A 17669-nucleotide genomic window follows, 5' to 3' on the forward strand; every position below is an offset into this window, starting at 1 on the left:
GCCCCCCGATGCCTTTCCCAATTCCCCTCGTTGGAGGGTGGCTGTGAGCCTCACAAGTCCTACAGCTGTTAGTTGGCAGCTCAAGACTGGTTGCGGTGTCCCCCTCCAAGCCAGTGAGCCCCTGAGGCCCAGGCTTCATTGTGTGCTCCTGAGAGGCCCGGGAAGCTGCTGCCCACTCGGCCTACTTAGTAACAGTGATGTAGCAAAGGCGTATAGGGAGAGGACGCCGGTGCATCTTTGGGTGGGGGAGCTACCGAAGTGTCTGCTCCACATCTTCTCTCCGCAGATGTGATTCTCGAATGCCTGGGCTTCAACTGGGAACTCCACCGGCCCCAGCTTTTCCAGTCCGAGACCTTGACCAAGCTTTACCTGGCAGCCCTGGTGCGGGGCACCACGTACCCCCTGAAGGAACTGGAGAAGCTTCTGCGAGGTACTTTGTCACTGGCACCTAGAGCCCCGGTGCCCTCTAGTTTGAGAGGCCCCAGCTTGGCCCTTGGTTGTCTGTTCTGGGATCACGGTCACTCTGGCAGTTAAAAGTGAAGCTCCTTGGTGTGACCTCATCACATGACCTAGCCTCAGTTTCCTCAGCTGTGAAATGGGGGTAGTAGTTCTTCTGGTATGGCTTTAAAGATGAGAGGAGGTAAGAGCGTGGAGTTCTAGAACAATGCCTGGCACGGCAGGCACTCAGTAAGTGTCAGTTGTCGTCCCGATGATAACGGTGTCTCGTCTGGCCAGCTACGGCACACAGGCTCTACCTACTTCTTTGAGAAGAGAAAACAGGCTGTGTTGAGTGTTCTGAAGGGCTTTCTGGAAGGAAGGCGCAGTTCTGATATCTGTGGCTTCTTTGGCCAGAAGCGTGCTGGTTAGAGGTCTGTGTGTGCGCCTCTGTTTTATTGTCCTGCTTTGCCAACTTCACCTCATTCCGATATGAATTTAGGTCATTTCTTCGTTTGTCTCCTTTTTAAATCCTTACCATCCCTGGCTGCTCTGTAAGTCTTCTCTGGCCATATTGCCAACTTTTTCTTTGGGCAACAGGTTGGCATCGCCTCAGGCTGACTCACGAGCAGGTGTCATGGAAAATTCGAGGCCCCCCTGCCAGCTAGCCTGCCGGTCAGGATGGGATCGCACTTCCCACATGCAGCAGCGAAGCCCTGTTATTCTGGAGTCAGACAGGCAGCCGGAGCCCCCGTCGTTGCCCCTGCCGGGGCTGGAGGGAGAGCCCCGCCGCCTGCGGGCTTTGCTGGACCCAAAGCCTCTGACTCAGCCCCTCCGCGCTGCGTGGGCCGTGGCAGCCAGCACGGCTTCCCGCAGACCACAGCCACCTTGGCACTGGCTCATGGTCGTCTTTGCTCTTCCTGAGCATTTGTCCTGGCGTTTTCAACAGTGGGACTGGGCTCTTGCACCTCCCCCGTCCCCAGGTCAGAGCACTCACCAGGCCATCGATGAAAGGCTCTGGTGACCAGACGGTGAGTTCATGGAAAAGCAAGAGACTGGAAGGGGAAATGGAGTCATTGTGAATGTTATGGTCTTGAACATGTCTAGAATGGTTTCCCTAAAGGAAAATATTTGGCCCTGCTACGACAGCCACTGTGATGCCAGCCCCCTGCTGGAGGCTGGGCCTGGCCAGGCGACGTCGGGGAAAGTGCAGAGCTGAAACCCCAGGGCCCCGATTGTCACAACTCTCCGGGGTCTCCCCGCAGGCACCACAGACTGCTCAGGCCCCGGGACTCGTGTCTCTGGACTTTCAGTGTGAACAGGCACGGTCCTTTGTGTGCCTTTAAAAGCAGAACGCACTCACAGTTACTGCTCACGTGTTCTTGCGAACACCTGCGTTGCCGTCCCGGAGTTTCTGCGCGAGCCCTGGGGTGCTGGGCTCTGCACGGAGGCACAGCCTCTCCCAGCCACCTCGTTTCCTCCCCCGAGAGTCGAGGAGCAGCTGCACTTGGGCAGGACGTGTTTATCCTCTAGGAAGGAATCCAAGAAGGAAACGGCCCTCTTACCAAAAACAACTACCCACCTGGGCTTTGGAGAACCTCAGGAGAGTAAAATCAAATTATTGCTTTTCTATCCAGTTCTGGGGCCGTACTTAACCCGAGGCAGCGTTGAGCTTCTGTCTCCCACTTACCCTGGCCCGGCTGATGCCGTTCCTTCCTTCCACCAGCAGACGCTGAGCGCTTAGCTTATGGCAGGCTCTGTGCTAGGAACTTTGCCAAAATGCCAATAAAGCGCGATAAACAGCACGAGACGTGATAATACTGACTGCCACCCCCTGTGTGCCTACTACGTGCCGGGCACTCGCGTGCATTCTCCCGTTTACTCCCCGCAGGGGGGTGGACGAGGGGCTGGCCAAGCAGACGGCAGGCCACGCCGTCATGCCAGAGAGGAGGGACAGTGACCCGGAGCCGGAGCAAGCCTGGCGCTCAGTAGGTGCTCAGAGGGTGTCTGCCGAGTGAGAGGCTCCACCGAACCAGGGGTAGAGGACAGCTGGGGAGGGTGGGGAAAAGGGTCTCCGTTCTCTTTTTTTCCTGCAGTCTTTGTCGTGGCAAAGAGTGAGGTGCGTTTTGGCTCTTTCGTTTCTTTCATTACCTGGAACGCTGGGCTCTCTGTTGATGGAATCCGTGCACTCCAGTGTTCAGCTGGTATTGCCTGAGCACCAGTGTGTGCACGCTGTGGTGGGCCAGGAGATGAGCGGCAGGTAAACCCTCTCTGCTGAGCTGCCCAGTAGGTAACAGCCCACGGAGACGCGGTGTGATGGCAGGTCTTGGTGAGGTCAGTCTATGAAGACGAATAAAGCCAGTTATCAGGGGAGGTGGGAGTGGCAGTGCCACCTTACCTGTGGGGTCAGGGAAGGCCCCCTGGAGTGGGGACACATGAGCAGGCCCCTGATGAGGTAGGGCGGGAGGGTGGAAGCTCACCCTGTCCTGGGAAGCAAGCGGAGAGGAGGCGGTGCTAGGGCACGGTGGACAGTGCGGTGGGCAGGTGGGTCTTGGGGCCACTGGCGGGGCCTTGGCTAACGTGCCAAGGGCGTGGGGTGCTGCTGGGGGCCTGAGACCAGTGCTGGGCTGCAACTCTCGTTCTAGACGGCTTTGAGGGGATGGGGTTGGCGAGCCATGAATTGCACTGCCTCCCTTCCTCCTGGAAGTCCTCAGTGCCGGGGTCCCCAGCTTGGAGATCTGGGGGGCAGAGTGCCAAGAGCCCCTGGGTGGATGCCTCAGTCCCACGTTCAACCTTCAGCAGGTGGTCACTGTGCTCCCGCCTCCTGCCTGCCTGCCCCAGGTGCAGGAACGGCGGCGGCCCACTCTCTGCCCTCACACTGCTCACAGCCGAATGAGGGGAAGGAGAGGGCACGGGGAGGGCAGAGAGAGCTGGTCGTAAATGTGTGAGGTGCAGGGTGAGCACCAGTTTCCCAGCTATGCCAGATCGTAGGGGGAAGCTGGGTGAGGGGTACATGGGAAACTCCGTACTATTTTTTGCAACATCTTGTGAGTCTTAAACTATTTCAAAATAAATTGTTTTAAAAATGCACCCACCAAACAAACAAAATATAGTGTGATGCATGCCAAGATCAAGGTCATGTGAATAGTAGTGGGAGCCTCTCACTGTCTCATCACGGTGGTTACCAAGTGCATGCTTCCTTGTCCAACTTCCTTTACTAGCTCAGTTGCCTGGGAAGACCAAAGAAAGAGAACCTGTGAAAAAGATAATCATTTTCTTGAAGATCAACGACCCGCAGGTCACTAAAGTTGGTAACGTATGCACCCGTCTTCATAATTCTGAGAATGCCTTTGAGCAAATGGTCCTCCCAGATTCAAAAGCAAACAGAACAAACAAGCGGTACCCAGAGTTCATTCCTTTCTTATTAGTATCGGAAATACCTGAATGGGGACCAAAACAAGGGAGACTTGGAGAAATGGAAGCTACTGAGGAAGGGTCTTGTCCTTGGGAAGGGCGTGAGGGCTGCAGAGACGGGAGGGAACAGCAGGCTTCTCAGGTAGAGGAGCAACAGAGCAACCCCCCTCCCGGGGCTCACACCGCCTGCCCAGGCAGCCCCTGGGCCCAGCCTTGCTCCTGGACAGCCCTTGACTGCCCCTTCCTGCCAGAGACCCCCATCCCTACCCCTGCTGGCTTCTAGCAGCAGAAGCCGCCCCAGGGGGGCCCTATGTCTTCCCAGCCACCCAGAAACAGACTTCTGTGTATGCAACGTGCATGATGTCACATGACAACACGGGTTTAAAAATTGCTAGGTCAGGAAATAATCCACCTAAGCGCTGGTTTGGCTGTTGTCCTCAGAGCGCACTGCGGTGACACGGCAGCACGGTTTGGGATCATGTCCATCCGGGCCCTAGCCAAGGCAGTTCCCTTCTGAACTGTTAGATCATTCTAGCTCTTTCCAAGAGTCCTTAACCTTATTTGAAGCCCCCAAACTCCAAGGAGAATCTGCTGTAAACTCTATGTCATCTCCAGAGGCAAAAGTGCACCTACCTGCACACAACACTGCACGTACTGTGGCGGTCACCTTTCTGCATAGGCCACGGGCCCCGGGTTAGGAGAGGGCCCCAGACGGTGTCATCCCTGAGGTGACCCCAAGGCGCAGATGAGGATGGGCTTAAACCAGGACCCATTTGGAAGGGGCTCAGCTCTCTTTAGCTTCGTCCTCAGCTCCTTGGGGAAGGGCGGGCGCCCAGATCATCGGCTTCCCGGGCGCTGTCTGCACCCAGGTCAGGGCCGGTGCCTTTTCCCTAAGGGCATCTCTGTCTGCCCCATGGCAGGCGTGGGTGAGGGCCGGGGGGTGTCCTGCGTGCAGGGCCCCACGCTGACGGTCTCTCGGCTGCTGCCTCCCCAGCCTTCTCCATGGCCCTGAAGAGCCTCTACCTGAGCGAGGTGGAGATGAACGAGGACGACGTGCTGGGGGTGCTGGCGTCCGCTCACGTCCTGCAGTTCAGCAGCCTGTCTCAAAGGTAAGGGACAGCGCGAGGCCCTGCCCTGGGCGAAGTCAGAAGGGCGCTTCCCGGCCCATCTGATGGAACATTCCTCTTCCCTGGGCTAATACACCTTGGGTTTCTTTGCGTCGAGCATGGCTTTGAACTGGAAAAGAAGTGAGATGCTAATTCACACTAATGTGTTACAGGCTCATAACTGAGCTCGCTCTCCGCTCACAGGAATGGACTGCAAACGGGGGGATTTCTGCCGCTGGGAGAGGTTTTGTGGGCACGCAGGGTGACTGCCCAGTAGCCCTCCAACCAGGCTTGTCTGTCAACGTCACCTCTCTCCACTGTTGGCGGAAAAGTCTCTCTCCGTTGAGTTGTAGCCACAGGAACTGGCCACCGGAGGACACGCTGACTTTTCCCAGCACTGGCAGGCCTCACTTTTCCTGTTCATTCCGATAAAGCCTTTTGTCTTATAAATAATATTTTTATTGTTACAAATGTTATGCACGGCCGTTGTAGATCTTTTGAAAGAGAGGAAAATGAGAAGATCAAAGTCAAAATTGTCCGTCCATCTCATTGCCCGTTTGGGGACACAGCCTTTCCCCTGGGCTGCCCGTCAGGAGGGACCAGGAGACATTCAGGGTGAAAGTGTCCTCATCCTGGCAAGGGCTGCCTGTGCTCCTAGACACCTAGCGAGCTCGTGGACGCCAAAAGTGTGAGGACTGGGACACATCTGAGTGCTCCTGCCTGTGTCCAAGCAGCCCGGCAGGGTGGCGGCCAGAGCTCCCAGTGTGCCTGGACTTTTCTGCAGAGTCAAAAGCAACCTTGCACGTGAGATGCAGTCTGTGCTCAGCCCTGCAATAAGCTGCCCCTCAGGCTCCACGTACCTCAGTGGTCTCCGTCGTAAAATGCAGCTTATAATTCTGTCCCGTCTACTTCCCAGGACTTTGCTGGGGCTCGGGGGTGTCGGCACAAAGGGCTCCATGCCGGAGCGTCTGCCGTGGTCAGACACTGTTCTCCGCTCCTGGCAGGGATGACCTCCCGTCATCTTCCCTGCGGCCCTGGGAGGTGGTACCGTTACTATGCTCATTTTACAGATGAGAAAACTGAGACTTTGAGAGTTAAGAAACTTTCCCAAGGCCACACAGCTTGCAAGCAGAGAAGCCAGGATTGAAGGAGGTCAAGGGGCCCAAGAACCTGTACCCCAACACTGTACTATTCCGCTTTGCTCAGGTGAGGCGGTAATGTTGTCACCCGCTCGTTTGTGGCCCTGACCCTCCCTTCGATGGCGTTTGGACAGGTGGGCACTCGCTTGTCAGTTTATTCGATCACATCTTCGTTCATTCGTCTACTCCTCCAAGGACCATTTCTTGGGCTTCTCCAGGATGTCAGGGAGACAGAGAGGGACCAGGTGGGCGGGGTCCCTGCCCTCTGAGGCCTCCTGCCCCGCAGCCTCCAAGACACCGGAAATGAGCAAAGGTGCCTGGCGTGAAGGCCGGGGATTCCCAAATGGACAGTGTTGTGCTATGCACGATTGATTTCAAGTAAAATTAGCACCTATGATAAGAAAGCACATTTCTTGGAACTCCTCCCCCCTTTTTGTGTATCCTATAATATTCCTCCATTCCATTAGTGCCTGTGCAAGGGTATGTGAACTAAGTGGGAAATCATTAACGGGATTCATTTTTCTAGAATTTGTTTTCCCTTCTCCTGGGCTTTTGCAGGGATGTGTGCCCACCGCACCGGTGTCCTGAAGACAGAGGTCGAGTTTCGTAGCTTTAGAGTTCCTGGTTCCTGATGTCATTCCATATGCAGAGGGGACTTAGGGCAGGAGCTGTCTGGCTGGCTGGCTTGTTTTATCTCTTACCTTAGTTTCTTCACCTGAGTGCCTGAATGAATATCCCACCCAAGCCAAGAGAGGACATTAGCTGCTCTATAGAAGGCAAAGACAGGACCTCTCCTGGGACCTTACGGGTTTCCACTTACTTTGTGTAGGGTCCACACATCCAGATTCAATCCCATAAACACTTTTTGAGCTGTAGCCTCATTCCTGGCAGGGGTGGGGAACCTGTGGCCTTCTGATTTCAAGATTGTTCTTTTTTAAGCTCCAAAAGAGTCAAGAAAAGCTTCGTCTTTCTCTGCTGCACCCCTTTTAATAAAAGAATTTGTTCTGTATGATTTGGATTCAGTCAAAAGGCCACACTTAAGGACCTAGAAGGCCACATGTGGTCTTAAGGCCACAGGTTCCCCGCCCCTGCTAGGCCCTCGACCTGGACCATCTCGCAGCCTCTTTGAAGATGTAGACAGACGCCTCGTGAGCTGGGGGATGCAGGTGCCTGGGCCTGGGCCTGTCTGCAGAGGACACACGCTGAAGAGGGTCCCAGAGCCTTGAAAAGGTGCTTTAGCACATCAGCATGGGCAGAACTGTGGGGCTGGGTGGCCATGGCAGACAGGAGATGAGCAGTCATAGGCAGAGCCAGCTGGCATAGGGTCTTGGAGCCATCTAAGGAATCTGGCCTTGACCCTGAAGATGATGGGGTGGAAAGTCTGGGTTTTCCTGAGATTCCCCACACCCCTTCCATTGCATATATCTCCCGTCTGCAGCCCAGCATAGCCTTGTGATGTGTAATAACTGCTAAACCACAGCTTCCGTACTCGGAGCATTTCTGAGCAGCTATTTCCTGGTGCTGTCCAGGAAGACATCCCTGGCCCTTGCCCGTATGCCGGAGGGGCACCTTCCCTCTGGAAGCAGGGCCTCCGGCCACTTCTTTCCCAAGCCTCGGCTGCCCTACCTCGGGCCCAGATTGGAATCCCCATCTTACTTTCCAAATGCTTGTCCTCGCTCTCTAGGGATGAACGAAACGTGGCAGGTTTCCTTTCTCTTCCCCCACCTTGTTTTGAACGCCAGCGCAGAAGGGCTTTGCAGATACTGAGCCAAACCTACCATTCCACCGATGAGCAAACTTAGACCTGCCTAAAGCTGACGGGACCTGCCTGAGATTCGACAGATAATTGTGGAGGGACTGGGAATCCAGGGCAGAGGCCAGGGAGGGCTGCACCAGTTGGGCTGGGCCTGGCCTGCCTATGAGATGGTGCAGTTGGCCGGGGCGTGGCAGCACGAGCTTCAGAGTGTGTGTGTGTGTGTGTGTGTGTGTGTGTGTGGAGTGGAACAGAAATGCCCGGGCTCACTCTGATAGCATCATAACATCCAGGCCCTAGATGAGACCCCAAAGTTCATCTTACCTGAGCTCCCAATCAGTGGGGAATCGCCTAGCTGACTGTTGAGGTCTGAACCACACACACCTAAAGCTGCCTTGGACACGGCCAGAGTATTTATTCATGTATTATTTCTTACCTTGTCCTATTAAAGGTTTTAGGTGGCTTAAGAAAATACATAAAATAAAACAATAGGACACCAAATTGGTTTTTTTTTTTAAAGAAGAAATTAAAACAAGGATGGAGAGGCTAAAATTGTACACATAACAACCTGCACTCTTGCTGAGGTGGGCCACATTCAGCTCTGAACCTCCTAGCAGCTGAGATGAGAGGGGAAACTTGATTAGTAACATCAGATAAAAATAAGAATTAGATAAAAGTTTACAAAATAAATCAGTTGGGAGAAGCACAGCTGCTATTGGTGGTAACGCCATGGGTGTCTTCATCGGATGACCCCAAGTGATGTAATGATATCTCTCCCAGCCCAGAGCTCTTTGTAACAGGCCATGTTGGTCATGTCCTCTGGCCAGATGTCCACATCCCTAAAGCGGGGATCCCTTCCACGCGAGAGGTCTCTGCTGCCATCCTGGAGTTCAAGGACAACCTCTGGGGCTTCCCGCATCTCTGGGTGCAGCCCCGACTGCTCCAGGAACTGCAGTTCTCTCCCTGCAGGTGCGTGACCATCATGATGAACGGGCTGTCACCAACCACTATCAAGAACTTCTACCTGGCAGGCTGCAAGGTGAGAACAACCTGGGCAGGGCACGTGGCCCCTGGGGGACCTTCGAGAGCACCACAGATGCTGGGATTTCATCCAAAAAATCTATTTGAAGGCACCAACTGAAGGGTAGCAGTATTTTATTTTGCCAAGTGATCACATTTATTTTTTTTTTAAAAAACATTATTTTATTTTTAAAAGGTTGTTTTAACATCAAAAATGTAGAAAGGCCTTAATTTTAGGGGAGGAAAAAAGCAGCACAGCCTTCCTCACCAAAGTAGCAGACAACCTTCCGGGACATTCCTGCTGCAGTTGTGAGACCTTGCCCCACCGGGGCCCAGGCAGTGTGCCAGCGCTGGGATTAAATGACATAATCCAGTTGTCATTAACATAGGGGAAAATGGAGAGCCAAGGCGGGCAGCAACTTGCCCGGGGGCCAGCAGCTGAGGGGCAGGGCTGGGTCCAAACCTCAGGCCTCCTGGTTCCGGCACCCTCTGTGTGGTCCAGTGACCTGGAGGACACTCACACCGTGAACAGACTCCTAACATGGTCCGAGCACAACCAGCGTGTTGCAGCGCTCCTGCCGTCACGGCCTCGCCTTCGCCCATGGGCATCTGAAAGCCACTCTCTGTAGCACCCGCACTCTTGTTGGCATTTCTCGGCAACTTTTGGGCCCCGGGCCGTGAGGACATTCGAGGTGTACTAAGAGCCTCTTAAAGTCCCTGGCCCCAGGAAGCCTTTTCCACTTTCCTTGCCCTTTTATCCCTGCTTTTGGGGTGTGTGCCCCCGAAACCTCAGAACTCCCCGTGGGGTACGCCCCTCTGGCCCTTACGTGACCTGTCACTGACTTTACCCAGCATACAAGGCTTGTAGTCAGGCTACCTGGGCTTGTATGCAGCTCTGTCCCTAACTACTTGTGACCACAGGTAAGAGCAGAAACCTTGGAGCCTCAGTTTCCTCAACAGTAAAATAGATAATCGTGGACCTACTTCATAAGGTTGCGATGAGTATTGATTTAAATCAACCGAATGCAGTGCCTTGAGCACAGCGAACACTCAGGAAAGAGTATCTGCTATAACGTGTGTATTTTGTAAAAAAGGTTTGAGCACATCTGCAGCAGGACACTCCTTCTCTGAGCACGCGTGTAGCATCGGGACAGGCCAGCAGAGGGTGCCAAGAGCTCAGGACTTCATCAACTGGCTTTTCTTGCCTTGTCAGTACAAGGAAGAGCAGCTCACCGCCGCCTGTGAGAAGTGGCTGGAGATGAACTTGGTCCCTCTGATGGGGACACAGATCCACCTCCGGAAAATCCCACAGGACCTGCTCCACAAAGTGCTGATGTCCCCCAGGTCAGAGCTGCTTCCGGGGTGCTGCCCTGGGGTGGGCATGGGAAGAAGTGGGGGCCAGCGTGGGGCAGGAGGTGCTCCAGTGGGGCTGCACCCACACCCCTGCTGGACGTGCCCGGGTCCTTCCTGATCCCAGACTTCCCTCCCTCCTGGACAGCGGGGCCTTGGCTGGGGGCCCAACCTCAGGGAAACGCTTGGGTTGGGGAGGGGGCTCCTTTCAAATCCCTCCTTCTGGGTAGGGACCTTCTGGGTTCCCACTGTCTCTCACCTACCTGAGTGCAAAAAGTGAAAGACTTTATTGCCTAAGCAATTTTTAGAAAAAAATCCTGACATTAATACACATTCATTATATGTATAAAACCTCTCACCCTAGATCAGTTTATATCTCCAGCCCCAATTCCTCTCTAGACTCAAACATTCAATGGCCAGAGGGACCTGCTCGACCCCTCTGGCCATTAAGGCTAAAGCCCAACTCTTGGTGACCCCTGACCTTTACTGCACCTCCACCCCCTCCCCCAGTGTTCCTTGACCATCTGACCAGCTGCTCAAGTGAGAACCTTGAGAGTCCTTCTGGCCCCCGACCCTGAGGTCAGTTCTACTTCCAGATGGAACCTGGCTCTATGGGCCTCTTCCCATGGGCACCAGCCCCAGCCAGAGGCCAAACCTCCATGGTCTCAGGTGGCCCACCACGGGGATCTCTACTCTGTCTCACTTCTGGTCTGGACCCCCCTCCAATCACACGTTGAGCCAGGGGCTTTCCCTCTGTGATCTGGTGGCATCTCACGCACCGTGCGGCAGCCACAGGGCCCGTCCTGGGATGACCGTGCTGAGACCTCACCTGCCCGGGGCCTCTGTGCCCGCCCACCCTCCTGCCTGAAATGCCCGTCCCAATCATGCCCCCGTGCTAGGCCTTTTAGGTCATTTCCAATGTCTTACCAAGATAAATAGCACCTCAGTGAACATCCTTCAATGTTCATTTACCTTCATCTCAGATTATTTCCCCACATTAAATTCCTAGAAGTGAAATGACTAAGTCAGAAGGACTTGGCGTTTGTTTATATTAGTCTTTTAAAAAGTATTTTATTTGAAAATAATTTCAAACTTAAAGAAAAATCGCAAGAATAGTATAAAGAATGCCTATTAATATATACCCTGTACCCTGAGTCACCCTATTCAATTTTTGCTGTTTCTCATTTGCATCTCATTTACATATACACATCTTTTTTTTTTTTTTTTTTTTTTTTCCTGAACTATTTGGAGGTAAGTTGTTTATACCTCATGCTCCTTTACTCCATATGCTTCAGTCTTTATTTCCTAAGAAAAAGAAATTTTAACCATAACCACAGTGTGGTTATCAACTTCAAGAAATTTAACATCAATGTAATACTTTGACATTGTCTATCCAATACTGTCCTTTGTAGCATGTTGCTTCCCTGCAATGTTTAGGATCACAGGTTGCATTTAGTTGTCATGTCTCTTCAGGACTCTTTTCAAAAGGTTCTTGGTACCCATTGCCAGTTACCAAGATTTCACTCCTTCTGGGGGAATTTCAAAAGTGAAAACTAAATTTTACTAAAAATCTTAGTGGCATATTGGAAAATAAGTGTTTACTCATGTTTATGTGATGGAAAGCATTCTGATTTTAGAAATTCAATCTGGAAAGATTTATTCTACTGTTGGTTTGAGTTTGCTAAGTAGCATGCAGTGCCCTCACGCTTACGGAGAGGCAAGGGTGGCAGAACAGCGCTCTGGTGTTGGGGGAGATCATACCACCTAGGAAGACCCCAGAAGCCCCAGCCCAGGGTGTGGGGTGCGTCTAGAGTCATTCCACTGTGTTCCTCTCTGCTTTTCCCCCCTCGGGCACTTCTCCCTCCAACAGAGCAAAGGTTACGCAATCATAGAAGAAAAGATAAACATGGCACCCCTTAGACTTTTCATAACACTGTCCCTCCCTTGGAAAGGCTGAGCTGTCCCACGCTGGTAGCATTTAACCAAGAAAGAGGAAAAAAGTGTCTGACCACAAGCAGAACGTTAGTGGTGGGATAAGCCTGACAAAGCGAACGCAGGGCAGGAAAAGAGGTCAAGAACATTACGTGTCAAGTGTCTAGACTCAGAAGCTTGGCAGACATGACCGATGTGGAAAATGGGTCCTGCTCCTCTGGCCCCTCCCCGGGAGCTGTCTGCACAGACAGTCCAGGGCTATCCTGGCTCGAGAGGGAAGAGCCCTGCGTGGCTGCCGGCATGTCATCACCTGTGTGCCCTCGCTGATGGCTCCCCCTACTCAGGTTCACATCATCTGAGATTGATCTCCAGTGGCCGCCTGCTTTACAGCTCGAGGGAGGTGGGAGACAGGGTGCAGAAAAGGGGGGCTTGTTAGAAGTTTAACCGGGCCAGGGCTTCTCATCTTAGGGTGCTTGCTGAGTTTCAGGCTGCCACGGCCCATACCTGATTCAGAACGCACCTTCCGGCCAGCTCGCTGTTTGGCGTGTGCTGTGTGCTGTGTGCTGTGTGCACTGGCCTTTCTATCCCCACAACCTTGTGCTACAGGTGCAATTACTATCCCTGAGATAAGAGGGGCTAACAATGGCCAGGGTGGGGCCTCCACTGGCTCCAAAGTCCACGTGCTGTCCCCTGCACTGCACCCTCCTCATCTGTGAGGAAGGCCCAGGCTTCCAGCGACTAGTTGAGCACAGTGAGAACTGGGTGGTCCTGAGGATGCACGGAAATGCCAAACGCCAACATCTCAACGTCCCAATGTCCGGCGTGGAGCATCCTTTGGCCCCACCCCACTGCCCTTCCAGCCAGCAACTGTGGCCAGCCCCTCAGTTTGTGGTCACAGGTGTTCTGAACAGCATCCATTTCTTAGCAGATGCTTCCACTTCCAGGCCATTTGGCCATCTCCATCTGAAATCCTTTGACTTCATCTTCCTCTGTTTTTTTTTTTTTTTTTTTTTTTCCATTTTGTAAACAACCTGGGGTAAAATATACACAGCTGTCCTGACCTCCTGGGCCTCTGGTTTTAAGTTATTTGCCCAGGCATTTGATTTTCAGTTAATTTTCTTCTGAGAGGTCACTGTTAGGTTACCCTGTTCTACTAACGCTAATATTAAGAAATCGTCATTCCAAGTTCAGTTTTCCTGGAAGCCAAGCTCCTTGTGGACTTAGGAGGATGGAGCCCTCAGAGGGCTATCTAGGTCCTGTCTACTCAGAAGGCTACCTTGCAACCCGGGGCACTGTGTCCCTTGTGTTTCCAGTTCTCCGTGACTTCCTGTGGATGATTCAAGGAGTCTCTGGCCTCAGGAATTCCCTAAGAAGAGCTACCCATGTCTGATTGTCACGCCTGTCCCACGGCTTGCCCTCCAGCGTGGGACGCGGTTCCCACTGTTGTCAGGAATACCCCTGGGCATCCGTCTCAAATGTAATAGCTCCTGAAGCTTCTCTATTAATAATACAGTACCTACCAATTATTGACGCTAGTTGTATACCGAGCATGCTGAGTGGGTCATCCAGACGAATTCTCATGGCAACCCAATGTGGTGAGTACTGCTACCATTTGCCTGTGGAGTGGAGATTACAGGAAATGAAGGGTTAGCCTAAGGTCCCCCCGTGCGACATGAGAGTTGGGATTCGAACCCGGTCCGAGTGCCCTGAGAGCCCATGGTCATTGCCAGCCCACCAGTGTGCTCTGCACGAGGCCTTCTTTTTCCTCATTGACAGTCAAGATCGATAAGGATATTGATATTATTTTTATTGTAAAACAAATTATAGAATAATACAATTGTATTCATCTCTCCAAATGAACAAATAGTAACATTTTGTCTTAAAAAGAAATCAAACATTACCAAGAAAGCAGAAATCACCAATGTTCCCTTCCCCCATCCTGTCCCCTTTCTCACTTTCTGCCTCCCTCCCTCCCTTCCTAAAGACAATCGAACCACTGTTCGGAACTTACTTGGACCCAATCCATATGATTATTCTCTTACTGTAATACATATGTGTGCATCCTTAAATAATGTACAATGTTTAAACTTCAAATAATTGTTCTCAATGATTGTAACATTCTGCAACTTATTCACTAATATCCAGTGTTGCGTTCTCTCCATGTTGATATTTACATATCTAATTAGCATTTAAAATCTAATTGTACAGGTTTCTACCAAACGAATACACAGTAATCTTTTTTCATTCCCTTCCTAATGACCTTTGTTTTATTTTGTCTTGTTTGTTTTTTCACTATGACAAACAGTGCTGCTGTGGGCATCCTTGTTCATGTCTTGTTCACATGGGCACAGCTTTTAATACTGGTCTATATTCAAAAGGGGGCTTTTGTTATTTATATACAGTTTTCTCAGTAAAAAATAGAGGACAGGGTCTTGTGAAAAACATTTTTTTCTCCTAAAGAACAAGACCAGTTATGTTCCAACAGTTGCTAGTGAGCACCAGTCAACAGAGAGTGGACAGCGCAGGTGTTCACCTACGTTGGAGGGAGGTTTGGAGCTGCTGTGAGTTGTCTTGATTGAGGCCGTCAGAGCTCTTAGGTAAATGAAAATGTGCTTGGTGTCCTTGGTGTGGTTACTTGTTGCAGGAACTAATACTTTCACGTATTGATGTTGGCCTCAAGGCAGAGGGCTTTACTTCACTATTTATCCTTCATAAATAAAACCAGGATTCTGATTCACGGATGGCCCCCGCATTGCTGCTGGCCCCTCTGTAGTGAGATCTCGGAGAACCTTCTGGGTTTGAGGACGTCAAGTGTGGAGTCTACACTGGAAGTCACGTCGCTCCCCAGCCCAGCTGACAAAGCTCTCCGTGGGGGTATCACATCAAAGGCTCTACGAGGTCTCCCCTTCCCGCCAACTGTGGTTGACCAGACAGTGACAAACTTGGTCCTGTCTGGCCAGAGTCAAAGCGCATGCATTTGTAGATGGCCTGAACACCACATAAGAGGAAAGAGATGGTGCTACTCTGTCCAGAAATAGCATGAGAGGTGGGTGACATTTCCCCTGACCTTCAGAGTCACAGTTTGGCTTGGATTCCACCCACCACAAGCACTTAAAGTGGTAATGAAGAGGCTATGACATATTTTAAAGCCAAGGTGCTATGTCTATGATCAGGGACCAAAAATATCAACAGGTTTAAGAAATGTTGAAATGGCTTCATAGACAACCATCAGCGGTTGTTAGAGAAGGTGCCTGGGAAACATCTGTACCGTGCAGAGCTGATCGGGGCAGCAGCTACTCCTTGGCACCCCTTGTCTCCTGAGGACAGGCCTAAGGCTGCTGCAGGCACCGTGCAGGCTCGGGAGCCAGGACCCAGCCCAGCCCCTCGTGAACAAGGACTGCCATTCGCTGAGCCGGGCACTGTGCTACGCACTTTGTCTCTGTGTGGTCAGCACAATAATGAGCCCAGAGATGTCCATGTCCCACTCCCCACAACCTGTGATTATGTCAGTTTCTATAGCAAAGGGGAAGTAAGGGTGCAGATGGAACCAAGGTCGATAATCAGATGACTGTAAAAGAGGAAATTATCCTGGATTATTGTGGCCCAACTGGTCACAAGCATCCTTTCCATGTGAAGAGGGAGGCGGAAGGGTCAGACCAGAGAGAGATTTGACGGCGCTGTGCTGCAGAGCATTGATTGAGGAAGAGGCCGCAAGCCAAGGAATACGGGTGGCTTCTAGGTGCTGGGAAAGGCAAGGACATAATGCTCCCTGGAGCCTCCAGAAGGAGCACAGCCCTGCTGCCACCTTGATCTTGGCTCATCTTGTACTTCTGGCCTCCAGAACTATGCGAAAATAAATTCGTGTTGTTTTAAGCCACTTGGTTTATGACAATTTGTTACAGCAGTAACAGGAAACCCACGTAACGTCACCTCATCCGTTCTTCCCCACTGTCCTCTGAGCAGCTGCTATGACCACTCTTCACGGAGGAGGAAACCACACCTGCAGGGCAGCTAAGCAACTTGCAGGGGCTTCCGCAACCTGTGTGGGGCAGAACTGAGATTCTAGCCTGTCCCGTACAGGCCTGAGCCGGAATGGTGTGACCTTGGACAAGTTATTGGGGTTTCAGCCCCTCGGTCAGGGCCAGGAGGCACTCACCTGGGGTGTCAAATGTAAGGGGGCACTGACAAAACTCAATCGTCAAGATAAAGTATATTTTAGTGCAATATTTTAAAATCTAAATTAGTGCAAAAAATCATGATGAACAGAATACTACAATTTTAAATAAACATAGGGTTAGTCTCTATTTTTACGTCAACAAAAGTAAGGACTATCCCAACTTTGCACGGTTGTTGTGTGGAATTAAACAAAAGAATCTACAGAAAACATCTTTGGAAGACCTGGCACGTAGTAAGAACTCATTGAACGATGACCTTTTTTCTTTTTTCTTTTCTGGCAGGGGGACGGTAGGTGGGTGAAAACATAGGCCCCAGTGTCAGGCTGCTAAGATTCAAATCCCAGCTCTGTCAGACAGCAGTTGAGTGCCCTTGACCAAGTCATTTAACTTCTTTTTGTTTGAGGCAGCCTGCAGACTCCACAGTGGCACCTTACTCCTAAACGCACTTTAACTCTGTTTTCTTACCAACAGCGTGGTTTGAGTTTTTTTTTTTTTTTCTTTTGCTATTCCTAACATTTCTTCTCAATTTTTTATTTTGGACAGTCTGTTCACCTTTAGTGAATTTCATCTTCTGAAAACAATGCTCCTGTGGGTCTTCTTGCAATTAAACAACAGAGTTCAGACAATTCCAATTCACGAGACTGTGCTGTCATTTTTTACCAGGTAAGACAACTTAGAGTTGATTGATGAAATGTACTTGCACTGTTCTTCTTCTTCTTTTTTTTTTTTTTGCTCCTAATATCATGGGGGGAAAGGCATCAGGCATGTAATTTTTCATAGCATCATCCAGAGTGCAGTTTTCTCTATGGGGCCTAAGACTGTGGGAAGTCTTTGAACCACTAAATTACTTGGAAAAGTAAATAACATGTAGGTGTTACAGTATGAGATGATCACATGCTTCTGGGAACTTGCTATGTGTCCAGTCATAGGCATGATGCAAAAGGTACTCCTTTCTTTCAGGAAAATTACCATACTGCACTGGCCTTAAAAGCTTCATTTTTTAAATGTACTTAAATCAGACCATATCACTCTCATTTATATTTCACCAGATCACATATAAAAAAATTCTGGGTTTTTTGGACAAATGAAAAAGCACTTGAATGTACAAAAGGTTTCACAGCATTAATCCAGTTTCTTATACTGTCTAAACTTATAAATTCTGAAAGAAAAATAGCAATTACAGTAATAACAGTGGGCACCATATAAATATGCTTTGCTAAGTGCAGTCGCTCAGAAGCCCTGTCTATTCGTCATCTCCTTTAATCTGCATAATGGTAAGGGGCTGGTTTTATTATTCCCATTTTACAGATGAGGAAACTAAGGTAGAGATGAACTTCCTTGTCAG

General features: G+C 51.0%; 1 protein-coding gene across 1 annotated transcript in view; it reads left to right on the forward strand.

Annotated features, from left to right (window-relative positions):
- Positions 1–17669, forward strand: part of BTBD16 (BTB domain containing 16) — a 40831-nt gene that overhangs the window by 7052 nt on the left and 16110 nt on the right. Inside the window, exons 4-9 of the mRNA XM_069460579.1 lie at positions 287–430; positions 3657–3746; positions 4844–4958; positions 8817–8886; positions 10081–10211; positions 16868–16987. Coding sequence (XP_069316680.1) covers positions 287–430; positions 3657–3746; positions 4844–4958; positions 8817–8886; positions 10081–10211; positions 16868–16987 — 670 coding nt within the window. The remainder of the gene's footprint in view (positions 1–286; positions 431–3656; positions 3747–4843; positions 4959–8816; positions 8887–10080; positions 10212–16867; positions 16988–17669) is intronic.

Source organism: Eulemur rufifrons, chromosome 28 (assembly GCF_041146395.1).
Source record: "Eulemur rufifrons isolate Redbay chromosome 28, OSU_ERuf_1, whole genome shotgun sequence".
NCBI lineage: Eukaryota > Metazoa > Chordata > Mammalia > Primates > Lemuridae > Eulemur > Eulemur rufifrons.